Source organism: Xenopus laevis, chromosome 9_10L (genome assembly GCF_017654675.1).
Source record: "Xenopus laevis strain J_2021 chromosome 9_10L, Xenopus_laevis_v10.1, whole genome shotgun sequence".
Classification (NCBI taxonomy): Eukaryota; Metazoa; Chordata; class Amphibia; order Anura; family Pipidae; genus Xenopus; species Xenopus laevis.
Genome location: NC_054387.1, coordinates 88,055,900 through 88,083,470, shown reverse-complemented (window position 1 = coordinate 88,083,470; position 27,571 = coordinate 88,055,900). Strand labels below are relative to the sequence as shown.

Here is a 27,571-nt window from a genome sequence, read left to right as displayed (position 1 = left end):
ATAGAAGGTGAAAGATGACGGAGAAACACCAAATAATTGAAGACTGAAATAGTCCCATGCATTATTCAAGTTACATGCAAGCAGGGGCCTTCAAAAATGTGTCCCAACAGCAAACTGAAAACCAGGAAAAAACTCTCAAATGCTTCTTTATTCAGCTTTCAGCACGGGTCAAGCCTCTAACACTTCAATTCACTAAAACGTTAGCCTTGGAGTGTTTAAGAGTGATGGATCGATCAGAGCAAACAATCGACTTTTGCAAACTTACAAAAAGAAAAAAAGAAAAACCAGAAATGATTAACCATGCTGCAAAGAATACATGCTGGTTACAAGGGAACCAGAGGAAAAATGCATGCCACGGGCGAAGAAAAAGAAGGAGAAGCAAGCTGAGCAGGACAAAGCTTATTCTTGCACTAAGTGCCTAATAATAAGACCATAACAAATACATACAGTATAGCCTGCTAAGTACCAGTAATAATTCAATTTGCTTCTACAAATCTAAAGAATGGCAGCTGGAAAAAGAAATCGATATAAGTCACAGCTGCTGCTTTGCCCAAAACTTTAAATTCCTACTATATGCCTGGATGCTGAACGGTGCCCATATCTACCCAGCCAAAACTAATGCTGCTCAATTCCTCTCTGTTCTATAAAAAGGAAACTGAAAGGTGCAAGCTCACCAAAGTATTAGGGTGATGGCCCAAGGATGTCTGGGGGGGGGGGGGGAGCCCATACATTTTTGTGTAGCTTTAATAAGTGCCACAGGCCACACTAATGAGTTAACTGTTTCACTGACTATATACTGTATCTGAATTATTATGAATTAGTCAAGAAACAGAAAGTCAACCTGACAGAGGGCTTGCGTTAAGGTATATTCACATTTTGTTTAAGAAAAGATTAGCGATTCTTTTAGAGATGCACTGAAGCCATCATTTTTCATTTGGACAGATTTGGCAGATTACCGAACTGAATCCAAGCCCTAATTTGTAAAAGAAAAATTGAAAAAAACCCCAAAAATTCTGGTCACTCTCAGTTGTCCAGAGCTTTGAAGTCACTTGACTTTAAAGGGTTTGGATTCGGTTCGGCCGAACCTGTATCCTGCAAAACGTGTTGGGAATCGCTGAATCCCAAACAGAATCCTGGATTGAGTGCATCCCTAGATTCTTTAGAAAGTTAGTCTGGAGGATTCCAGTTAACAACATCCAGGTTAAAGGTGTTTTCAGATGACCCCTGACCTTAATATTGCCCCATACAGAGCGCTGTGGGTTGGATGGCCTTAGCAGAAGAAGGCTTCTCATTTGGAACCTGAGACAATGAGGCAACAGGAGAGACACGAGCAGTGAAACAAAATGCGTGCGACAGAGTAGCAACAAGATGCAAGTGTATTTATAACCCCCGTTCAATGGGATTTCCCATGCTCAACATATATATATATATATATATATATATATATATATATATATATATATATATATATATGGATGTAAAAGAGACTATATTGGTCTTCCGGCTTATATCCATTAGTATTTCAGCCACAATAGATGGGCTATAGTATCGACTGCAAATTTGTCTGTGTTATGGCAACATATAAATGAGAATGACTTGGCACAGGATGCATACTATACATTGGTCTACGTAATGGGATGGGAAATCATGTTCATGATATGGGGAAAAAGAAATGAGGTTTAGGAACCCAAGAGCTTGCTATCCATGCAGCCCAGCATTCCATGCTTTAGTTCAGGACAGGCATGTATAGTAAGTTACAGCTAGAGCTACTGATACCTTGCTGGATTCTTCTAACTGTGTCCCCCTCTTCCAAGCTTCGGAAAAGATTGAGCTCACAATGCTCTGTGAACGCACATGGGACATGGCCAGTGTATCGCTGCTGTCTGACTGGTTGGAATGGTTTGATTGTGATTCTGGAAAAGAGAGAAGTAGACATTGTAACTACAACAGTGGCTCCTCAGTGTTTCATATATAACCTGTACACAAACTAAACATCATATTGGTAGGTGAGGAGAAACGTTTGGTGTATAGAAAGTCAAATGCTCTGAAATGTAATATATATTTTGTGACTTCTGGCATAAGAGAGGAATTTGGTGGGTTAAAATCACATTTTGTGCCAAATGACCCCTTCACTGGCCTCTATCAACAACAGAGCTAACCAGATTCCCCAGTACCTGCCTTGCTCCGCCATACTTGATCTCAAAAGACAGACCTGAAGAACAGAGTTAATGGCTGCAATACACTTCCAACCTGTGGCCCTCTGGCAGTGATAGGAGACCAGAAGCAGGCAATCTAGAAGCCTAAAATACAGCCAGTGTGCTCCTGCTTGGTGAACAGCGTCAGGGACAAGAAGTGAGAGGGTCAGGAAGTTAGGAGTCCATATGTGGGGCCACCAATACCGCTGCACAGGTCTGTGCTTGAGGTCAGGTACAAGGGGATCACGGCCATTCACCCATTGATATCGTCAAATAGGAAATACATGCAGAGATATTATCGTTAGCCGACAGAAATCTTGTAATCTGTTGATCGACTAAATCGACTAAACAACTGATCGTCACAATTCACACACAGCTTAAAAATAGTACGAAACTAGGATTTGTACGACTTTATCTTTGCGTCTCTGGCCAGCTTAACCCGAAATTTAAAATGCAACCACAATACCTGGATACTCTGTAGCAAACTCGGGTGGCTAAAGGTTATTATTTTATTTTGAAAATATTTTATTTGATTTTCATGATAAACAAATAATAACAGTATGACAGCAAATTTTATGCAGATGAAACACAAGTTATAATCGATACAATGGCATAAAATTATTAAAAACTAAATACCATTTAATGAGACTGACAACAACTAACTAAAATTAACTAAGCCAGTGGATGTAAACATATCGAAAGAAATAAAGAAAAATGTCCATTCATTGACTGGAATGTCTGAAAGCACATCTTATAAATTGAGAAACCGTCCTATTTGATCACCTACTGTATATTAGAATGATAAGCTTCAAAAAAGGGAGACCAAATCAGTTTAAAAGAGTCAATGGAATTATTTCCTTTGGTTTTGGTTAATAAGGCTTCTTGCCAACTAAGCAGGTTCATTAAAGAAATAACGTCTGTTAACGAATGGGGTTCTTTTAGTAACCAAGAATTAAATAAAGCTTTCTTGGAAGCTGCTAGAAAAAAAACTGTCAATAATTTATTTTCAGGGGAAATAAAATTTGTGTTGGGAACTGAAGGAAACATTACATTATCTAGATGCAAAAAAGCAAAGCACGGAGACAATTTAATTCTTATCTTCAATTGATAATTCAAAAACCCAAAAATTTCCCTCCAATATATATCAATCTTTGGGCAAGACCATAAATAATGAAAAAGTGACACATTAGTCTCATCACATTTAGGACAGTATGAAATAGGGCCATTAGAGGAAGTTTTTGAAAATAATTTTCCATAGCCTAGATGGATAAGCTTAAAATGTTGTATCCTCCAATTTTCTGCTAAAATGAATTTATTGTAATCCCTAATAGATTTTACCAAGTCCGAGGGAGTTATTTGACAATGTAAAAACTCAGACCATTTAGTGGATGGTTTCAATAACGGGTGAGAATCTGAACTATAAACATTCCAAAATTGTTTAGAAAGAGAGCTAATAGAGACCAGACCAGGGAATTCCAAAAACTCTGCCAAATCGTCTGCAAGCTTGTGCTCAGCTAAAACCAGGTTTTTATTATTATGTAGCAGAGAAAGACCACATTGACACGCTAAATAATAGTATCTGTCAGAATCCTGAAGCTTGTATTGTGCTTTGAGTTTTGACCAAGTCATTAAGGCTTTCTGATTTCTGAAGGTTTAAGTAAGAGTTTGGCTGGCATGTAAGGGGTTACTGTAAAGCTATAACCATGACGAGAGAATAAATGTTTCCACACATATATAGAGTCACGATAGATAGGATTCCTCTTAAAGTCGTAAGGGACATTACTCCATTTGCTATGCAAAACAGATAGTATATCAAAAAAGGGTTCTTGAAAGATCTCAATGTCGGGGTTTATAAATTTGTTGCCTCGAGAGATCCACTCAATAAGATATCTGGTGAGGGCTGATAGATTAAATGCTCTGAAATCAGGAAGGTTTAATCCTCCAAGTTTAACTGGAGCTCTCAATTTATAGAGGGCAATTTTTGCCTTTTTACCATTCCAAATAAATTTAGTTAAGGCAGAGTCAAGTTTCTTGATATCGCAATGCTTTATAAGCAAAGGGAGATTAATCAATGGATATATTAGCTTGGAAAATATTAAGGATTTAAAAAAGAGTGATCGTCCCTTAATATTAAGGGGAGAATTGGCCCATTTTTCACACATGGAAAACACCTTTTGACAGGCTGGGGTAATATTCAAAGAATATAAATTATTGAGATCTGAAGGAATTATTAATCCTAAATATTTAATTTGATTCTTTGGGTTTTTAAGTTGGAATTTCTTAAGTAGTGAATTGGAAAACGAACCATAAATATTCATTATTTCCGATTTCTCATCGTTCATTTTGTAACCAGAAAAAGACAAAGTCTTGAAATAAATCAAAAACAACCTTTAGTGAAGACTCAGGATTTTTTTAAATTAATAATAAATCATCAGCAAAGGCTAATATAATCCCTTAAGATGTCTATTATTAATAGTAATTCCTTTAATTAACTTGGATTGTTCAAGGAAACAAATTAAAGGTTCTAATGCAATATTAAATAAAAGGGGCGACAAAGGACAGCCCTGTCTCGTCCCTTTAAATATTTCAAAAGGTGACGACCAAGCTCCCCCCAAAAGTACTTGAGTTCTGGGATTTTTGTAAAGATATTTGATGTATTGGAAGAAGGGGCCCGTGATACCGAATTTTTTAAGGCAAAAAAATAGATGTTCCCAGGTAATATTATCAAATGCTTTTTCAGCATCAATATTAAGAATAGAGCTAGGAATTTTGTGTTTTTTGGCATAATATAAAATATGAATCAGAGCTCTAATATTTTTAACTGCTGATCTATTCTTAATAAAACCATTTTGGGCCTCGGAGATTATAGAGGGAAGAATTAAAGAAAGCCTATCAGGCTATAGGTTATTGATCTATAATATTTATGACTATTGATCACCTCTCCTATTCATCTTCCAGTCTGCCATTCAAACACTGCCCTGTTGCTTGGAGAAGTGGAACAATCAAACAATACTAAGTGCCACAACAAAAAGTAAAATAATTCAGCAACCATACTGAATAAAACAAAGACCAGTTGCAATTTGTCTTAAAAACCTTTCTCTACATAATACAAAAAGGTAATATTGGGCCTGTGGCACATGGAATCAAAACAAAGAGTGTATAGAATCCAGCAAATAAATCTAGGCTGAAGGAGTTTAAGGATATAGTATTGAGCCAAGAGATTTACCAGGCAGACTGGAAGAGCTGGATCCAGATTTCATGCTGGAAGTGGACATGGAAGTCCAGTCATAAGCTGCTTCAGTCCTTTTCAGTGCTTCTTGATAGTTGGTATAGAGCTGCTTCCCATACTGGAGAGAAAAGAGACACGTCAGAGAAGTACACAGAGACCCATGCATGTAAATGAAGTAACATTACTATACTGACACACAAACTGAAGATTTGTTGATTAGGGAACATTTCAATTAACAGAAACTGCAAGAAAACACCAAGCATAAAAATATAAAATGTCTATTCTTGATAGAGAAGGATTCAGGCCATTTAAGTGCTCTAGGAATAGCGTTACCTTTGCAATGCGGAGCCCATTAACCCACTGGTGCAATGTTCGCACGTCATCACAGCACAGGTACTTGATATACTGTGACTTCTTCTGGATTTGTGGGTGCTGTAAAAACATATTTATATCACAACTAAAGTTAAAATCAATCTAGTCATTTTGTTGATTCTGCTAGTAATAACTCAAGCCCCCAGATCCAAAGCTTCAATCCCATGCTCCTTAAACCAATAAGTGGTATCATAAATATCACATCATCATTCAGCATCTAATAATCTCAGGCCTTTGGCACTCAAGTCAACTGTAGCAATCTGTGTCTACAAAGAAAAATCTTTATTGGTGATGCATGGAAGATGAATTCTGAGGCACCGCCACTAGGTGGCACTCTATGATCAGAAGCTTAAGATGAATCTAGAAACAAAATGAATTTGCCAGAGCTCTGCCAACAAGACCCTCAGTGGTACCTGGAAGGGAAGGGGGCAACTGGAAGGATGGTGATCGCTTCACTAGGGAATCAGCCAGTTCGGCACCCAAGCTATAGGCACTATGGGAAGAAACTGGGTAACACCGGGAGCCTCACCTTTAATACCAGGCAGTAATCCGTGGGCGCTTTGTATTTGCTGCGGTAATCCTGGCCATAGTAAACATTGACGTGATCCAGTTGAAGGAAGCAGACAAGGTCTCTTGATGCCTGCAGACAAAGGAATTATCATGTTAGTAATTAAGATGATTACAAATACTGGGGTTATGTCTGATGGCTTTTCTCATGCACATACATATACTGCTAGGCCTCGTGCCAGAGACACATCAGCTTTTACTTATGAGCACAGCAAATATCATCCATTATAGTGAGACACCATGGAATATACATGGATTCTCTTTATTCTCATGCTGGAAGCTGCATTTGTTTCTACCAGAAATCCTCAGCAAGTGGCTCCCCCCCCCCATGCAGAACTACAGCCGCTGCGATGCTGGAAAATGTAGTTTGCAGTGGCCAAAGTGATACAAATAGCACCATTGCCAATGAGGTGGATGGAGGAGATGTTTTACTTGTTTGGGGGAAACTTTGTTTCGGGATCACTTTAAAGAAGGGGTGTAAGCTTTGGGGTGTAACTGTAAGTGTTACAATGCTGTAGGTAATTCAACTTTATTGCGCTACTCTGAAAGTACCAGGTATAACCTGAAAAAAGTAACCCAGAAGGATGATCTAATATAATAATAGTCAGCTGTGATCTATTGGTCCCTAACTGAAGATCTACTTAAAGGGGAACTAAAAATTGGTAAAAAGAATCATCATGTATGCAGTTATTAAAATGTCTAACTATAATGTATTAAAAAATGTACAGTTTTAATCCAATCCAATCTATCTTTTGGGCACCCCTCTTTTAAAGCATCAATATAACTTCCATTCCCATTCTTCCGCTTAGTTTACCTAATAGAAATATTAAAAGCTGAATATATATTTACTGTCCATTTGCTTTGTCCCCCACTTGCTATAGGGCAACTATTGTTTTTATAAGGGGAGATTTAGGGAATCATTATGGGGGAGGGCAGCCAAACAGGTCCATTAAGCGCATTCTTTATACAAGTTGGCTCCTATTGCTCTTACATGTTTTAGGGGGCTCATTATTCCTTATGAAACATGATTACTCTTAATGTAGTGTAAGTGATATTACCATAAAAATGTGACTTTATAAAGAAAATGTGCTTTTTGTATTTACAATATGCCAAAAAATCTTATAGGCAATTCTCACTTTTTTAAATTTTTTTCCAGGAAGTGGTTTAAATCTGCCTTTGTATTTGGCCACTCTCCAATACGGAGTGCTGTGCTGCTGCTAGCCACTAGAAACATGACTGATAGTGATGCTAGACTCTTTAATACAATTTTTATGACATTTTTACTGAGACATAAGAAAAGCAATACAGCAACTTTCTGTTGTGCATCTAAGGGACTGCTATGGAAACCATTATCAACAAAATAACAGTTGCATCACGGAGGAAATATGTCGAGAGTTCCAAAGCTGCAGTAATTTAATTGAATGATTGTCATAGTTCTGACTGCTTAATGTAAGAAACAGATGAGAAGACAAAAACATGTGCCATGAATAACGGAGCAACAGGAAGCCACAAATGAAACCTTCAAGTCAACTAATAGTTATGGAATACTCTTTTCATGGCAGCTTTTGAACTGGTCTTCATTCATTATAGTGTTTGAGCTATTGCTCTGTGAGGCTCCAATTTTATGGTTGCTTTTTATCTTTTATACTCGGGCCGTCTCCAATTCAGCTTCATTCAAAAACAACTGCCTCATTGCTAGGGTAAAGGTGGCCATACACAGAGAGATCTGTCGCCAAACGAGCTGATCTCTCCCCGATATGCCCACACTGAGGTGGGCGATATCAGGCTGATCCGATCGTTGGGCCCTATAAGGAAAGTTACGGGCTGTCGGAACGTGGGACCGCATCCAGCGCCGGACTTAGTGGGAGGGCACCTCGAGGCCGTGCAGTCCTAGTGCCTGCCAGATTACTCCCCTCCATGCGAGCTCGCATGCGCACCAGCAACAGCGCTCCTTGCAAAGCGGCTGGGCGGCATGCCGCTGTAGGCCCGGGCCTTTGTGGCGCCGCCACAAATCCAGGCCTGACCGCATCAACAAACAGATGCGGTCCGCAATCTTTACCCCTGCCGGATTGACATCTGGCCGAATCTTGGCCAGATATCGATCGGGGAAGCCCGTAGGAGGGCCCCATACACGGGCCTGTAAGCTTCCGACTCGGTCTGTCGGCAGCTTTTATCGGCCTGTGTATGGCCACCATAAATTTTACCTTTGAAACCAGAGAGCTGCTGAAATTCCTGACTGTACAAAAAGCAAATAAACTAAAACTTAACACCACCTGTATATATCACGTTCTGCATTATATTAAAACCTAAAGGTAAACTGCAAATTTAATTGCAAGACCAAGAACAATGTCTTCTTGTGCTGTTATCCCATGACCCTCTGTGATTTATCCATGTTATCTTTAAAGAAGGTGGGAGGTCGAGTTAGTAGTAATGAATCATCAATTCCAGATTCTCAGCTGCAGCGACAATTTTTTCCCCACAAGTTAATGTGGTCATACACATAAAAAAACTTTGCCTGATTTGGCCACCTACATTCTGGGTCAAATCAGACTGATCAAATTGTTTAGTTCCAAGTCTAACGAGTGGATCTTAATAGGTGCCTAATGAAAGGACCACATCAATGCTCCAAATTAGCATCCACCTGATGCGATTTTTAAACCTGCCTGATAGATACCTGGTTGATTTTAGGGCCAAATTGGCATCTTAAATATGCCCGTGTATGACCAGTTTTAGAGCACTACACCACTCCATCTTGAGAAGCTGAGAAGTTACAGGAGCAGTATGGAGAGGACAGGGATGCAGGCTTGGTGGTACTATCATGCTTGTTGAGACAATGTCCTTGTGACAGCTCTGAATCTGCACATGCATACTATATCAGTGCCTGCTCGAGTTCAAGCCACCTCAAGGAAAACTCCAGGACCAGTGAGTTGGGAATAATCCAGCACTTACTGTTAGTAAGCCGGGATCCCAGGGAGACGGCCTTAAAAACTGGTAACCCACCATTTTCGGCTTTCATTGTCCTTTAAAAAATACTGTCATGCTTTATAGGGAAAGGAAAAAGATTTCATTTTATTCTACATCCCCAAACATAGGATTCTAGCTGCCCCTATAACAGCTACATAGATGTAGTCCTTATCTAAATGACCAATAAGGTTTATTCTCCTGTCAGTGCCCACACAGGGCAGATTTTGCCCCAAAAATGAGCACTTGTCCACTGTCACTACTGTTGTGCACTTCTGTGTAGTTCCTGTCAATGCTCACCCAACACAGGGCCGATTGAGGAACATTGCCATTTGACATCTTTGCAAAGCTCTTACCAAGAAGACAAAAAAAACCATAAATGGTTGCTATATGTGCTTTTGTATATTTTAATTTCTTATCAGTTGAGGCCTCACCTTTGCTTTTCCTTTTGGAACATAATAGATACCAGATGCTCGCAGAAGGAAATATCTCTTCTTCCATGATTTTTTTCCATCATCCTTTAGCCAAAGAACTCCCTCAATTTCTGGGACAGTTACTGAGCTGCCACAAAAACATTCCTGCAGAGAAAATAATCAAAATGAATAGATTGTTCCTAAGCCTATTTGTGTGTTTGCTTGGGGCTTAATTAAACATGGATGCTAACAATTCTGTTATAACATGAGAGTATTATGTTTCTATGGGCCAGGGAGTGTGGGGGCTGATGCTGGAGAGACTGCTGTTCACACATTCCCACCACAATTTGGACATGTGTTTGCCATGTGACACCATCTGGCTCTTCAGAATGGGAAAGATGTTCTGCTTTGATTGGAGCCCAGAGTGATCAAAGGGATGCCACGGCCTCACAAGTATGCTTTATGTATCTTTTTATGTGCAAGTAAAAAAAAAAAAATCCCCCACAGCCAAATTACCCTCTTATGTTTAGAATACGGACGGCAGTGTTCTCTGTGCGCTCCAAATCATTACATTACTCTTACATTTTGTAATAGTTATATCTATAGTTAGATAGACATACATATGTAACTCTAACTGAAGCCACTGTCTTTGCTATTAAAAGGGCTACAAACTCTGAACTAGGCCTCTGATTAACATTTAACCAGTTTCTTCTTACAAGGATGAGGTCTGAGTGTAGTCGCTCTCTTGCTCAAACCATACGGCCAATTCACAGTACTAAAGCAGCGCACAATTTGAATGCACAACTGTACAGCTGCAAAGAAGCCACATCCCTTGTACCCCAGACATGATTTTGTTATAAAACACAAGTTTCTAATGTGTTTCTGCGTCAGTGTTTAATATTAATATCATATATATAATATCATGTGGAGCACAATGAAGGGTCTCTCCTGGATTTAAAGCCCATGTTTGTGCCACGTTTTAGCCCCTGAGCCGTGGAATGCAGGAAACAGGCCAACAAAGTATCTTTATTGCACTAATGCACTAATTAATATGTTTTGGTGTCAACCTGTCACTATCAGTATCTGCCACAGAGGGCCATTGCTCAGGTAATTGGAGCGTTTATTTTCCCCACAAGAGCAATTTTTTTTGCTGCAAAAGGGAGAGTTCTGAGATATAAGGCAGGAGTTTCCGAGACACAATCTTGCTTATGCCTTTTCAGGACATTCCTTTCTTTGGGTGCTCCCCAGCTGTAATTGCGTTTATGTCCCCATCTGTTTGCCAGACATATAGAATAAATGCTTAGTAAAAATGATTTTTGGATACATTATTCTTCTACCATAGATGACAATTTCCCACCAACATATGGTTGAGATTTCACTGGTTACACTGATGGAGAGACTATGGCAGCTCCTATTTTTATAAATGAACGTAATTAAGCAATAAATATGGCTCATTGAACAGAAGAAATTAGGCCACTGCGTTTTACTGTATATACATAGAAATTAAATTGAATGTATGAACTATTACCCCATTTGCTCACCTCTAGCAATACTTCCTTATTTCTGTCTGCCATCTCAGAAGTTTCTTTTCTTCCAAGAAGGTAGTTCTGAAACACAAAGGCATAATTCTTCATCAGAAACCAACCACCGTTGTGCAGGTCTCACTTGGCAACCCCAACAGATCTCCCCCTCTTTATGCCCTTCATTCTTACCTGCGGGTTTTTGAAAAGTGCATATTTTTCTATACGTTCGACAAACATAAGCTTGTTCTGGCTGTCTCGGGTCCAGTTCAAAAGATTTTCCACTAGGTTCTCATGGTCTTCAAAGATTCGCTCTACAAAGAGAAGGATCACGTGAGCCACGTCTTATAAAGGGAGAATGAAATATATACAGCATTGTCTCAACCATGGCTATAAATTACTAATTTGTTCGAGAATCAGGGATCAGAATGTGTGGGCTAAAAGTGCAATTTCACAATATCCAAAGAATAGAAAAGAACCCCCACTAGAACAGACTAAACTCAGGCAGTCACAAAGTATTATTGACACACTTATTTATAGTTAGTTAAATAGTAAACACTTGAATAAACACCACTAATCAGTGCATGAGGCTGAATATGCCACTTATTAAATTGTTATAAAGTGCTGTGCAATAAGTTATAAAGTGCAGTGCAAAGGATTATTAGTGAGGAGCTTGAAAGGCCAAGTTTCTTCTTTCCCACATTAATATTCGGCAATTAATAAAGTGATACCAAAATTGATCACCAATTTCTAAATTACTAGTAATGCTAAAAGAAAATAAGTTGATAGTTATAATAGATTGACTAAAATGAGAATATTGAATACATTAGATTATAAAGTGCTACAGTGCTGAATGAATTTAGTAATCCTTCCTAATTAATAAGGTTCGTTAATTAACTAGGCTGCCATTGGATAGGATAAAAACTAAAAATCAATGCTCAAATTCATGAGGAAAGGAGGAAAATGAAAAAAGAGAAGGTGGAGTTGTCCCAAAACTACTACCTAATTTGTTCTATCCCTGGGACACCACAAAGGTGGAGAAGGCAGAGTAACCGGGACTGTGGTCTCGTGATTAACTAAGCCCTAAGCTAAACCTTATTACGCCTTGACAAAGCTAACATAGCGAAACGCGCGTCGGCGTTGCATTTCCAGATCTGGTTATCTTTTAAAACGATATACTTAACTTGGGGTCAAACAATTTTCGGAGGGTGGTGGAAAGAATCTTTGCTCGGTTCAACTCCTTCTCTTTCTCTGCAATACTAAACTCCCAGGAGACCGTGGAATTGCGGTTTTATAGGATATCGTAGTCTCTTAAATCAGCTTAGGGCTTAGTTAATCACGAGACCACAGTCCCGGTTACTCTGCCTTCTCCACCTTTGTGGTGTCCCAGGGATAGAACAAATTAGGTAGTAGTTTTGGGACAACTCCACCTTCTCTTTTTTCATTTTCCTCCTTTCCTCATGAATTTGAGCATTGATTTTTAGTTTTTATCCTATCCAATGGCAGCCTAGTTAATTAACGAACCTTATTAATTAGGAAGGATTACTAAATTCATTCAGCACTGTAGCACTTTATAATCTAATGTATTCAATATTCTCATTTTAGTCAATCTATTATAACTATCAACTTATTTTCTTTTAGCATTACTAGTAATTTAGAAATTGGTGATCAATTTTGGTATCACTTTATTAATTGCCGAATATTAATGTGGGAAAGAAGAAACTTGGCCTTTCAAGCTCCTCACTAATAATCCTTTGCACTGCACTTTATAACTTATTGCACAGCACTTTATAACAATTTAATAAGTGGCATATTCAGCCTCATGCACTGATTAGTGGTGTTTATTCAAGTGTTTACTATTTAACTAACTATAAATAAGTGTGTCAATAATACTTTGTGACTGCCTGAGTTTAGTCTGTTCTAGTGGGGGTTCTTTTCTATTCTTTGGATATTGTGAAATTTTTGAATACTGACTGCAGTCAGACCTCCACCGGAATTAGAAGGATAAAAACCAAGGGGTGATTCGTGTTTGTATCTAAAAGTGCAATTTGTCACAGCACAATGGTTTTTCAGACATTTTAACATGGTCACTGCTGGATTGAAATGCAATTGGCTAATGGTTCCAGGAACTTCATAATGTGATTCTCTTAACAAGGAGCAATGCTGTGCACTAATGGTGACGTGGATGTAGTGTGGTTGCTGCTGTTTGTTAGTAAGGCACGTTTAAAATACATTATTGTGCTCATTATCTACAATATATCAGCAGTCTTGAGGCCTGATGGGAAAATCAGCAAGGCAATTAAGGCTGTGGTCTCCGTGTCAACTGAAACACATTTGACAGTAACATGATTTACTAACAAGTGTTAGTAGGGCTTCATTAGTGTCATGAAGAATAAGGACATTAGTGATATTTTGCTATTTTACAACTAAATGAACCATGTTTTATTTGATTTAGCTTAAGGTAAATAATCTAGTTGAATTTTTTTAGCAATATCTAACGTATAACTGTAAAAAAAATCGTTATTGTTTTCAAATGTATCCGGTTGACTAACCCATCTGAAGCTCAGAAATGGTCTCCACGAGCGACCAGTCAAGGCTGTACCCACAGTGAGACTTGTCCATCAAGTTGTCCAGCACCTGTCGTACCGTTTGCCGCTCGTCCACCATCATTGTCTTGGAGCTGTCATCAGACATGTGCACTCTGATCACCAACTGCCCAGGAATAAACAGTGTCAGTCAAAGAAGCTCACAATATGTGATTCACGAAAAGGCATTTATCCCACAAGCAACAGACTATTATGTAGTTAGAACTCTCCCTATTTGACTAGTTAGATTCGTCACTGTTTACAATTTTTGGAATGATTAAAATGACACTTGGCCCCCGACCATGTTTTACGAATTTAATTTAAAATCAAGGTAATACGTTTTTTTTTTAAGAATTTGGGTGCAAAGCGCTAAAATGGACACAACGTTTTGTGTACTTGAATGCTATTTACGAAAGTACCTTGTGCCTAGTCACAACTGGAAAATATGGTGCATGGAGGCCTGGAATTAACATCTGCCTTGAGACATGTCTGTGTGTGACGCCATCTGCACCAAAGCAGATAGGAATTTGATATTGAACTGGAATTGTAGGGTTGGCACTGTTTTGGTACTCTGAACATTGGACTTGCTTTATGTACTGTATATTCATATTCTCTGTGTCTTGCATAGATCTCAAATCTCAAATGAAAAGACAAATCAAGGTAAAGTGCAATGTCATCTGAAAGAGGCTTTGGGAGAGATCAAGTTCATACAGTGAAACCTCTCCAAATGCTCCTGACACATTTTGATTTTATGTACGGTTCCACACTTGCCCTTGAGCAACCATGGACAACCATATATCTATTGTCAGGTCTAAAAATCCCATCTGAAGAGGACCACTAAGGGCAATCTGGGTGGTCTTCTCCCAAGGGGTCTGCATAGACACCTATTATTATCTGAATGTCAACCCAGAAGCCAGTCCATGAAGGTGGTCAAATAAAAACAAAAGATCTTTTCATGTATGCCCAAGCTTTGCATTTGGCTTATACTGGTTTATTCCTCAGGACAAGCATATGGTTATTATGCTATCTTAAAGGTATTTTTTTCATGAAATACAATGAAAAAAATATACACCATATCTTTTTTTTGCCACAGATGTACACTGTACAGGTATGGGATACATTATCCGGAAACCCGTTATCCAGAGAGCTCCGAATTACTGAATGGCTGTCTCCCATAGACTCCATTTTATTCAAATAATCCAAATTTTGAAAAACGATTTCCTTATTCTCTGTAATAATAAAACCGTACCTTGTACTTGATCCCAACTAAGATATAATTAACCCTTATTGGAAGCAAAACCAGCCTATTGGGTTTATTTAATGTTTACGTGATTTTCTAGTAGACTTAAGGTATGAAGATCCAAATTACGGAAAGATCCATTAACTGGAAGACCCCAGGTCCCGAGCATTCTGGATAACAGGTCCCATACCTGTATTGAGTTTCTATCAGATACAGTTCCAATTTTGGTCTAAATAGGCGATTAAGCCAAAACTAATCCATGAAATATAAAAATGTAGTGGCTGAAAACTATGCCCCAAGTGTCTCATGAGCCCATTAGGACACCTGTTGTTGCCAGAGAAACAAGCTGGGCTGCTCAATCCAATGCACTAGGATACCCATATCACCAATGGGAGCAGGCGTTTGAAGCAAGACGTGTTCTTACTTTAAAAATATACATATTGTCGGGTAATTCCCTTGCCGGAAATAGTTACACGACCACTTCATTTGTCTAATGGAAATATTGTCTTGTAGTACATAATTATTAATCATTTCCTGCTTGCTTGTATGACGATAATTCGGACGGCTAGACTCAAGCTTATCAAGTACCACATGCCTCCTATTACATTAACATTTACTTACTAGCATGAGGTGTAGCCTAATGACATTGACAGTGTGATTAAATCGAACCGGGAGTTTCTACTTTAATACAAAGGGTAATCATAATTCAGTAGGGAATTATAAGATATAGGTGATCTTTATGTGGCACCTAAAAGGTCCTTTAATAGTCACCTCTAAATAATCACCAATATGCTTCTGTGATTCACCCATTTTAAGTGAATATTTATGCAAAAAGAAAAAAAGATATCCATACACATATATAAAAGTCAAGCTGCACTGCAGAAAAGTTGAGCAGAAACCCTGCGGTATTTGCTTTACATACCCTTCCCCATTCCAAAGGGCTGAGAAAGGTATTGTGATGCATTTAATGCAGACTCTTGCTTGTTTAGCACTGACACATTGTCCTATAGCATAGCCAGATACACGGTTGATCGGAAGTCTTTACAATACACCCCAGTGCTGTTACACCCATACTGAAATTTCCTCTGTCTGTCCCATTCTTCAGCACTTTCCCAATCTCTCCTTCAGTCAGTATGTACAGACATTGGCACACTTCTACATGCTGCAAATGTTTCCTACATGGAGGAACTGAACAAGGCCATGCCAACCCCCCTGCAGTCTATTTATAGAGCCCATGGAAACTGTAACATGTGCAGAATTGTAGCAATAAGAGGACCTACCTTTTTCACCTGAGCTTCCTTTATCTTCTCTAAAGCTATTCGAATCTTCTCAGCCTTTATTTTGGCTGCTTGCTCCTCCTGTAGAAACAGAACAAAAGCATTAACCACACAGGTTCCACCCTCAAAAACAAACAATGTGATAGCACTGAGAAACTTTAGTTTGGTTACAGCGTACTTCTCAATCAGCCAATTACTGGGGAGCAAGGGTTAGGAATTTAGTGTAAATGGACATGCCAACAAATCATATCTGGTTTCTTTGGCAAACCCCTTCCTCTCTTTTTATCAAACCTCTATATTCTTTCTACTTCCCCATCACCTCCATGTCATATGTATTTCAGTTGATCTCACCCCACCAATAACCCCCCCTAGTTAAGTTTTGTAGGTTTCAAGACCTTCTCTAATACAAAGGAAAGGCTGTTAATCTGGAACAAATATCCCAGGGGAAAAAAACCAAGATTTCCACGTCACCAATCAAAAACCTGAACCAAGTTATAAAAATGCTGACTTTAACTCCCAAAGAGCTCGATTCTGTTTCTGTGCGGCTTCACTATAAACCATTGTATCCCAGTCTGTGGATGAGAAGGCTGACCCTGCCCAGCGTGCTATAATCCATACAATTTGACAACAGCGATAACTACAATTTCATTAAATCAACAGTCTACTGAACATCAAGGCCAATGAACTGGCCAATTGCATGGCAATTTACAAAAAGCCTAATGGAACATTTTTGGGTTCAATGGGCATTTATGTCATCTGACCCTTGTGTTTTGTTTGTTACTATGGTTCCACTTAGTTTGGAAACATAATAGGAAATCAATATTTCATTAATACAGCAGTCATGTACAACTGGCTTTACAGACTTTCTACTGGGCATCTCATGTATCCCCCACTGCGCACTACGAACTAAAATCTTGTGATTAAAGCCCAACTATTAAATCTTTTTCCTTTACGTAATCTATGGGGAAAGTAAAAAAAAAACTGAGATGAGTGAAATACTACTGACAGAAACTGAGATTATTTGTGGCTCAATATATCTGAAAATGGCTACAGTTTAAATAGAGGGATACCTCTCTGCTGGTTTTGCTATACTTGGTATGAAAACAATACATTAGTAACCCTGCTTTAGGGCAGAGACAAACTGTCAGATTCGAAGAGATTAGTCGCCGGGAACAAATTTCCTTTACTTTGGGGCGACTAATCTCCCTGAATTGCCTCCCCTGCCTTCCCGTCGGCGGGAGGGCACTCGGGTCGCGATCCAATTGCCATCCCGCCGGCGATTTTCATTCTAGCCGGCGGGAAGGCAGTTCGGGGAGATTAGTCGCCCCGAGGAAGAGGATATTTGTCGGATATTTGCCGGGTGACTAATCTCCCCGAATCTGACCATGTGTCTCTGCCCTTAGTGTTTCTTCTAATCTGTGCTTTTATATACAACAACATGTGAGTTCATTATCTATTAGGTTAGACATGAAAGTCACAACCCCCAAATTGTGTAATTCCAACAATATAACAATAAAATACTAAATTCACTTTTAGTATGATGTGGACATTGATATTCTGAGACAATTTGCAATCGATCTTCATTTTAAAATTGTGTGTGTTTTTTTTCCAGTTATTTAGCTTTTTGTTCTGCAGATTTCTGTTTGGTATTTATAGATCATTTAGCTTTTGACGAGTTGGAAAAAAATCTGTTCAAATGATAATCATATGAAACCAGCATGTGCAGTCATCAACCAGTCAGACATGATGGGATTAGTCCTTTTAAACCTCTGATGTACCCAGATATGTTCTGCTCATTAGCGACTACACAAACTGATATGCAATGGCGATGAAGGCTAAAAGGAAACTGTAGCACAAATTCCAGATGGGTTGGATGACCAAACTTTGACTGGGGGTTACAGCTCTGTTCAACACACAACTTCATTGCAATGTGTTCAAATTTTGCAGCGCTCATGCATATCTCCCAAGTGTCCCACATTGCGCAGGACAGTCCCGATTTTCACCTGGCTGCCCGCAGTCCCAGATCAAATCTTCTGCAAATGTCCTGCATTATTGGGAAGTCCACAGGAGAAAGCCAAGACTGTGACATCGCGCACTAGTTTTCAGCACTGAAATACCCCAGACCCATGGCAACCTTGAGAATTTGCAGAAGGGAGCCTGCAAACGTCACCAAATGTGACATAGAAAGGGGGTGTGTTTTGCCAACATACATGTTAATCATGGAGGAGTGGCTACACAAATGGGTGTCTTATTTTCATTTTTAAAATGTTGACAGGTATGGCTCATCTACTCCAAAGTTAACTTTAATTACACATATTTTTTTAGGAACTAGAAGTTAGTTGTATAACAGTTACTGATACAGGAATGGTACCTGTTATCCAAGATGCTAAGGATCTGGGGTTTTCCGGATAATGGATCTTTCCGTAATTTGGATCTTTTTACCTTAAATCACTAGAAAATCACGTAAACATAAAATAAACCCAACAGGCTGGTTTTGCTTCCGAAAAGGATTAATCATTTCTTAGCTTGGATCAAGTACAAGCTACTGTTTTATTATTACAGAGAAAAAGGCATTTTTAAAAATTTGGATTATTTTAGATAAAATTAAGCCTATTGGAGACAGCCTTTCCACAATGAAATTTCTGGATAACAGGTTACCAGATAACAGATCCTATACCCATACCTATGTACTTCACTAGCCAAGACGGAAGAATATATTTTGTTCAGCTAAGACGGGAGAAGACTGGGTGCAAAATGTGCTCTGTATGGCAAAACCTGCCAATATTTTAGGTAATAAACCTAAGAGTGAAGCACAATTTAACATACAAAGCACATGGGAAAGGAGCATTTCTTTTTTTGATATAGCTATTGAGAATCATCATATTCAAATGAAAAGCAAGAGATCTGCTGCAATTTTGCTCAAAATAATGGGGAACATTTACCTCCTCAACAAAGCAGTCAGAAGCTAATCATCCATATATACTAGTTATTCTAGCTGCTGGTACTTTATTCTTCTTTTATTTATACTGTACCATCACATTTACAAAGTAATTTAGAGAGATTGTTCATCCTTCATACATTAGTACCTGCCCCAGTGGAACTTCCAGTCTGATACTCCTGTCACATTTCCACAACACAATAGGGTCAATGTCATCAAAAGTCAATGTATATTTTCATGCAGACACAGGGAAAACATACAAACTCATCACAGGTACATCCCAGAACAGAATCATTATACAAAAAGTGCGATTGCTACGGGGGTTAATAGAGCAACAGGTATTTTAATCTTTTTGATAACTGCCTTTAAAACCCATCTTTTACTAGAGTAAAGTCATACAGGGTGAAATCATATATTATCTCTGAGCAAAACCACCAGATAATAAGCATATAACAATAAAATGACTTTTAGGGAAGAGGCTCAAAGGAAATTGATTTAACACAAACGGTTCAAGACAAGTCTTTTCCATCAAACAGAATAAGAGGTAAAGAACGCAGGTTTTGATCAATGAATGAAAGCTAAACAGAAGTCTCTTTAATCATAAGACAGTGAAACAGATATATATATATATATCAGAGGTAACTTACGAGCAGACATGCAAGGCAGTGGAAGGAGCAATCCATGTTAGAACATAAGCCATGCAGTTAATAGACCATGCAACCTAATTTCCATTCATTATTCAGACACAAATATAATTGCTCTGTACAACTGGGGAAGAGAAGCGGCAGTTACAGAGGCTTAAATGACACTCACCAACGGGTCTCCAGAATGACACTGCTTATCTATATTAGAAAGTGATTTGTTCTATACACAGAGTCCCGCATATTAAGGTTACTCCTCTGGACGCAGTTTTCGAAAACCTTATCCTTGCACAGCCAAATCCTACCGTGCTGTCCATTAATCATGCTGAGAGATTTTAATCCTTCATCACCTACTTTTCAATTGTAAAAGTGATTATTCTGCTTTCGTAACCCTTGAGATGCTAGAAGTCCCCCATTGCATTACCATGTTTAAGCTAACTGTATCCTTTGTAAAGTGGATCTAATGCAAAAATAAAATGACATTTATTTGGGGCACTTTTGCAATGTATTTACCGGTGTTTTTTTAGCAATTTTCCTAGGTTAATGGAGTATGCAGACTGGCTTTCAATGTATGTCTCCTCTGTTCCTTGTCAAACTATTTTTATTTATTTTTGCTTTTTTGTTACCTAAACCAAATCTGAGCTTAACTTATTATTAAGAAAATATCAGTTAATGATAAAAAGGACAGGTGCAAATTGATTCAAATACTATTGTATACTTGTATGCTTGGGACCTGGGGCTTTCCAGATAAGGGATCTTATTGTATATTACACCATACTAAATGGTAATTCTAATATGAAATAGATTGCAAAATATGAATGGACAGCACCTGAATTCTCTCCTCTCAGACCTCCTCAATTGGCAGCTTTCTGGTTATACAGCTAACTCCTAAATATTAAATGGGTTGTTGACCTTTAAATTAACTTTAAGTATGATATAGAGAGTGATAAGTACATGAAAGTACAAACCTTTACAACAAGGTTGGGCCATTCCCACAAGCCAGTATGTCATACACATTTTTAACGTTAAGAGAATTTTACTAGTAATTTAAATTTACTGTCTCTCTTCTATAATCATACAGACCAACGGTAATAAAATTGTGCCCAGCATAAGTAGATTGCAACATGCCCATATCCATTTCACAGCACCCATTTAGCTACCAGGGTAAGGCACACATGCAGATGCAAAGATCAAGCTTCATCACCTTAGTCAGCAAATGAGTGGGTTTTCCTGCAATGTTTCTGAGAAGAATTGATGTTTCCCTGTCCAGATAGGAGTGCTTGCATTGGAAATAAAAAGAGATAGACAAGAGAAAAAGTGGAAAATACAATTAAATGAGATTTCTGTGAAGACTGCAATCATTATGTGAACTGATTAATGTAGTAGCATGCATGGAGAAAAAATAAGGACACAGCCTTATAAAGCCATCACCTAGGAGTAAGACACAGTGTAAAGCATATCATAAACATTAAACAATCAAAATTATCATTTATTATAAAGTCCAGTGAAAAATTCTATACTCACCTACCTGTGTGTCAATACTGGGATCAAAGTCACATAAATTACAACATTTAGTTAACATTAAAAAGTCTGCTTCATTTAATATACAGGTCTGGTTTGATTAATAGGGAAAGGGATGGGAAATGGGCCAACAGAAAGGCAGGAAGGGGCGGCCCTGCTGGGTAACCCGGGTAAGAAGGAAGGGATGGTAGGAATCATTATTAAAGCATACATAACACAGACTTCATTGGTAGTAGCTTACATATAAATTAACTTTACAGTTACTGGTATATGATCTATTATCCAGAATGCTTGGGACTTGAGGCTTTCCGGATAAGGGACCTTTCCATCATATGGATCACCATATCTTAAGTCTGCTAGAAAAATATTTAAACCTTACAAAAAATGTAAATTCACTTTAGGCAATGGCGAGTAATATATGGTGTTGCTTTTACATGATGCTAAAAAGTATTATTATCTTTAAAAATAGCCCCTTTATTGGAGCGCCCTAAACGTCCTTGTTTCAAATGCAGGGTGGACATGTCCTAACAGTCCCTGCCAGAAGCACAGTAGGAGCCAATCACAGTCCTGCAGTCACACAAGCACAGACTGGCGTCAGTTCCCTATCAGGTCCTGCTAGCTGCTGATTGGTTCCTGTCCTACAGTACAGTGTGTTGAGTGCCGCTGGCTCCCCTGCACAGTCTGGGATTTCAGGGAGCAGGAAGTGGAAAAGAAGGGAGGGATTATTAGAGTTTTTGCAGAAATATTCAATAAATCAGCCTGAAACACTACTTTTTAAGCACAATTCTTCTATATCTAAATGACTATAACACACTGGTACGTTCCTATTTTTTACACAAAATGTGTCTGGGAGATATTCAAATTTAGAATTTAGTAATGGGTGGAGGGCACACCAATTCAGCAAATGCTGTAGGTAAACAGTGCAAGAGGTGCAAACATCAAAAGGGTACCCCTACAATGGGTACCCCACAACGTAACAATATATAGATAGGTATGCACACTCAAAGGAAGACAAGTATGGTATATTTAAAATAAAGTTTTACTTATTTATGCAAATAATACATACAAAGCCACAATGGTAGGCCTGTATAATACAATACATAAGCTTACATGGTATATACCTAACGTTTAAACATAGCCACAATTACATAACAGTAAACAGTAAGTATTACAATTATACAGCAAGGAGCAGATACACCTACCACCAGTATGAGAATGGCCCCAACGTTTCGGCGTAAGCCTTTGTCAAGGGGATTCTCAAATAGATATTCAAATTTACAATTTTTAGGTGAACTACTTTAATATAAGTACATATCTGCTAGTACTGGTATGGGACCTGTTATTCAGAATGATTGGGACCTGGGGTTTTCCATACTTTAAGTCTACTAGAAAATCATAGAAACATTAAATTAACTCAATAGGCTGGTTTTGCTTCCAATAAGGATTAATTATATCTGAGTTTGGATCAAGTACAAGGTACTGTTTTATTATTACAGAGAAAAAGGAAATCATTTTTAAAAATTTGGATTATTTGGATAAAATGGAGTCTATGAGAGATGGGCTTTCCATAATTCACAGCTTTCTGGATAACGGGTTAAACAATGCAGTTGAAAAACATGAATGTAATGAGAAAAAATGTATATTTGCCCCAACCTGTAAGAGTTTCAGCACTTAATAAATGAATAAATAATTACAAGTCGCTTATTAGAGCCAACAGTTAAATGAGTGAATTTACAGTAACGTTATTTTTGACCTAAAATCAACTAACCATTAAAAGACTGAATGATATACAGAACGATTAAGCGCTGTTTTCTCACAAAACAAGAATCTCAACATCATAAGAGGACAGACCAGGCTTGAAGATGTTCTGCCTGAAACATACAGGGAATTGATGGCGGAGCTCCTCATTAATCATCACATTCTTGCTCCTCTATTTTGTAGGAATCATTATGCGGCTTCATGAAGAGTATTAAAAAACGAGAGCTGCTGAAGGGATTACAGCTTCTCATAAATCTGAATGAAGTAATGCTATCTATTTTCAGAACCTTAAGAAACGTTATTATAAAAGGTCGATTCGGTTTCCCCGTGCTGTGTTTTTTGTTAACTGTAAAATGATACAGTTATCAAAAAGCAGAACAGGTTCCAAAAGTGCCTAATAATAAAATAAAATCTCTTGCGTAAAGCAGTTTTGTATTATAGCAGTCCTATAATGCTTTCGAAGAAGATTCCAGAGTCAGAATTCAAGCAAAAGCCTCAAGAGACGGTAGAATTAATTTTGCTGTATGTGGAAGATGCTCGTTTCCACGTTAGCATTACACAACTAGTAAGTATGGACAAGCATTTTTAGATGTGACTGTAAGAGCAGACATTATATAAAGAAGAGAACAAAACAAACAAGACCACTAAGCTTTTTCAACAGAAAGAATAAAACACAAATACCTGTGCTATATATGGCAGTGGTTGAGTATTAAAGAAAATAGCAACTTGTATTTCCTGACTTTACCACTTGAGTGGAAAAGAATAGTGCAGTCAAACTGGTTTAATACTTAGTCAGTGTAGCAATGCACACACTCACTGTATCTTTTTTAAAACCGTTTTCATTATGTGCAGGTGTGCCTTGTTACCCACAGGTCTCCTAAATACATTAAATTCAGTGGGAGACAGCGGGAACTTAGCCCTAAATACATAACATAAAGTGGAAACAATAGGAGGCAACTGTTCCCAACACCCAAGCCACTTCTACCCTTCCAAAACGAAGGTACCTGAAGGCTGGAGAAGGTTTCAGCTTTGTATTGTTCAAAATGAAGTCACACATCATTTGCCTTGGCAAAAATGTTCTTATGCCCCACCTATTGGTAGATATGAGAATAGCACCCAAGCAGGAGAAATAGAACCACAACCGCATGATTCCTCCAGTGTAATTTAGTGTTAAAAACGACAATATATCAATAATAACCGAATCCCTTAAACTAGATTTTCTCACACTTAGCCCATTAGACTTTCCCAGTCTTTCAAACTTACAATGTCAAACATTGTGATTTTTTTTTTAGGACAATACAGTGTTGACTGTGTTTTGGGTTGAGTTGACTGTTCTCAAATGAATCTAAAGCAGCCAATCACATTTTAGGACTATTTGGACAGTGGGTTTGATTTATTTGATTTCCATTCAATTGAGCAAGCATTATATACAATAGAAGCTGCATGAATTCAGGGGCAATCACTTTATTATTTGCACATACCAACAAATAGATTCCTTATTATAGTATAATACTACCTGGATCCCTAAAACCAAGTTGTTTTTAAGTCATTATAATTTAGATGATGGTATCAGATGACCAACTGATCACATAGGCATCCTTCTTCATTTAATCCAAGTGAACTTTAATGCAGTAACAATAAAAAGATACAACCTTAGGAAGGAGCTGTGTAAGCCATTGCCCCAAAGGAGGAAACTATGGTTTGCACATTTCTTGGGAAACAAATAAAATCAACCCTATTAATAATATTGGCACACGGTTTAATTTTTACCAGGTAGGTTGTTACAATACCATAAAGATGGCAAACCTAAATGCACTTTATTAAAAAGTATATTATGTATGAATACTTTTACATCTGCTTTATTAGTTGTTAAGCTGAAAATGTATCAATGAGATAATTAATGATGTGTCAGTCAGAGCTGCCACGATGTGCTGGGTACTATAAAGATATAAGATCATTGCTATCTTGTATTAAATGAAAGGTAACTTGCAGGACTTAATTCTGCCTCTTCTTGTCAAGTAATTGGGGTTCATTTATCAATACTGGGCAAATTTGCCCATGGGCAGTTACCTATAGCAACCAATCAGTGATTAGCTTTTTAAAGCCAGCTGCAAGTAGAACAATGAAGGCAGCAATCTGATTGGTTGCTCTGGGTTACTGCCCATGGGCAAATTTGCCCAGTGTTGATAAATGACCCCCATTTGAGAGGGAGACAGGAGTGACTTACATAATTTGACCAAAAAAGGCAATCTGTGTGTTAGGCTGTTTCAATGATTTGTCTTGAATTAACCAGAATTTGTGACGTTTGGCCTGAATATTGGCCTGTTGATCATAAAATATGTCCTAATGCTTGGTTAGTTTATCGTGCAATGACTTTGAACATAGTACCAAAGATAATGACCTACATGAGAGATACTATGTGAGAATAATCTAGCAAATATTTATTGTACATGGGTAGTGTATACTAACTAAAGAATGTGGTTTTATGTATAGGGGGTTTGATTATGGTGAATCTGGAATAAATCAAGATAAACAGGGGGACGGTAATTGAAAATACAGGGGAATTATATACCCAGAAGCACTATGCTTGATCGTACACGATTCTATCCACTTCTTCTCTCTTACTGAATACAAATTTATCTTTAGAATATTACAGAGTGATGGATAAAGTAAGAAGAGCACGGTATGCTACCAACCAGAGACTTGCACCAGGAAATGCTACTTCTGGTTGGCCCTGAATCTGCATGCACCTGCAAAGATATGGCTTCATACAGCAGGGTGCCTGTTAGGACTGGCAGGGGCACGAGGTAAAAGTCTGCCTGGTTGCAACACTTCCAGAATTGTTTATCCACCTGAAAAGCTGCTGGGACATCCTGCAGCTCCAGTGAGAAAAGCATTTTCAAGGGCAATAAGGGCCCTTTAAGAGTTTTCCCCAATTACTAGTTTGCCTCCATCCTTTCCACCCTCATATACAGCATTGCACTACCTACAGGATACATTTCTCTCCTTTGAAAATCCTTGGTGCCTAATCTTTCCATTGTTTTTGCCTGGTTCTCCAAGCCCAACATTTTTACCATGATCTGAGCAGCAGTACAATTTGAGAGAGAAAAAGAAAATGGCATTTTTAGGTAACAAAAACACATTCTAACCTTAGCAACTAGATCCCACCATGTTATCTTCCATTATGTCCCATATCCTGTGCAAAATTCACAAAAACAGGTGAAAATATCTGGTTTTCTGGGCAGCATGCACTACTCAATTCATGCTTTCTTCAAATGTCATGTACTTACAAGTTTTTATGTTGTACATTTCTCTTACTGTTAATATACCATGACTCTGTAGTGTTATGTACATTTATGGAGCTATACATACATACATACTGACAGCCAGATCCCAGTAGAATAACTATGCTAACGGATGAGGAATTTCTAACATTCTAAGCATCAGAAACCTCTCCCATATGAAACAACGTATATTATGCAACATTTCCACTGCTTCATTTTACGGACACATTAAAGAATGGGGTCCGAGCGGATGGAACCAATTATGCCAATAACAGAAGGATGCTCAGAAGAAATAAGTGATCCCAAAAAAAAAACCCAGCATTTTTCAAAATATATAAAAAAAAAACCCAGGACCACCCCGCCTACAAGTACACAGATGTAACTTAAGTTTGACCAAAAGGATATGATTTACAGAACATAGTCATATTCTAGTTTAATAAAATTATTAAAATATCAAAATGAGTACAATAGGGGTTACAAATAAAATTGCATACTGTTACTGTAGCATCTAAAGCCCTTTAAGAGCAACTAAGTGCACCTATGAATAATAACACATACCAGTTTTCATCATGGAAAAAAAGTCACATATGAAACAGAGACACACTGAGCAGCAAATGAAACACTGTTATTCTGATGTCAGGGAAATGTAAACAAGCCTAAAAATAATTTAGCTCATGCTTAATATATAGAATATAAGTAAGAGTTATTGAGGCAGGAAAATCTGATTCTCAAGTACAGGTACAATAATCCCATAATAAATCCTAAAATAAAGCTATTCCCCATTGTCCTATTCAAACAACAAATAGTAATTTTGTAGCACTTGGCAGACTGTGCTCATTGTTTAGTAATAGATGTTTCTTTAATAAGCTTTTGTGGAAAGTGTGGCCATATTCCTTTGGCAAACTGATTGGATCATCACTAAGTCCAAGGGCACACTATGCGGATTGTCCGTTTTGCTCCGCAGGCTTTTTGTATAGAGGCAAAGGATAGCAGATCCATTCTTATCTGCATACCCTTTAGCTCCTTTGACAGGAGTTACAGTCTGTGCGGTCCTCGATGCAAAAATGCAC

General features: G+C 38.1%; 1 protein-coding gene across 3 annotated transcripts in view; it reads right to left on the bottom strand.

Moving 5' to 3' along the window:
- The window catches only part of raph1.L (Ras association (RalGDS/AF-6) and pleckstrin homology domains 1 L homeolog), a 96,834-nt gene that overhangs the window by 3,056 nt on the left and 66,207 nt on the right, over positions 1-27,571 (bottom strand). Inside the window, exons 5-15 of one of the 3 annotated variants that reach the window (XM_041576815.1) lie at positions 21,143-21,217; positions 16,363-16,440; positions 13,810-13,969; positions 11,450-11,571; positions 11,279-11,344; positions 9,759-9,902; positions 6,326-6,436; positions 5,758-5,856; positions 5,422-5,542; positions 1,777-1,913; positions 1,230-1,299 (exon numbers count right to left, since the gene is read on the bottom strand). In XM_041576815.1, coding sequence (XP_041432749.1) covers positions 1,231-1,299; positions 1,777-1,913; positions 5,422-5,542; positions 5,758-5,856; positions 6,326-6,436; positions 9,759-9,902; positions 11,279-11,344; positions 11,450-11,571; positions 13,810-13,969; positions 16,363-16,440; positions 21,143-21,217 — 1,182 coding nt within the window. In that variant the 3' untranslated portion in view covers position 1,230. The remainder of the gene's footprint in view (positions 1-1,229; positions 1,300-1,776; positions 1,914-5,421; positions 5,543-5,757; positions 5,857-6,325; positions 6,437-9,758; positions 9,903-11,278; positions 11,345-11,449; positions 11,572-13,809; positions 13,970-16,362; positions 16,441-21,142; positions 21,218-27,571) is intronic. The other 2 variants (XM_041576813.1, XM_041576814.1) reach the window with 2 other exon arrangements.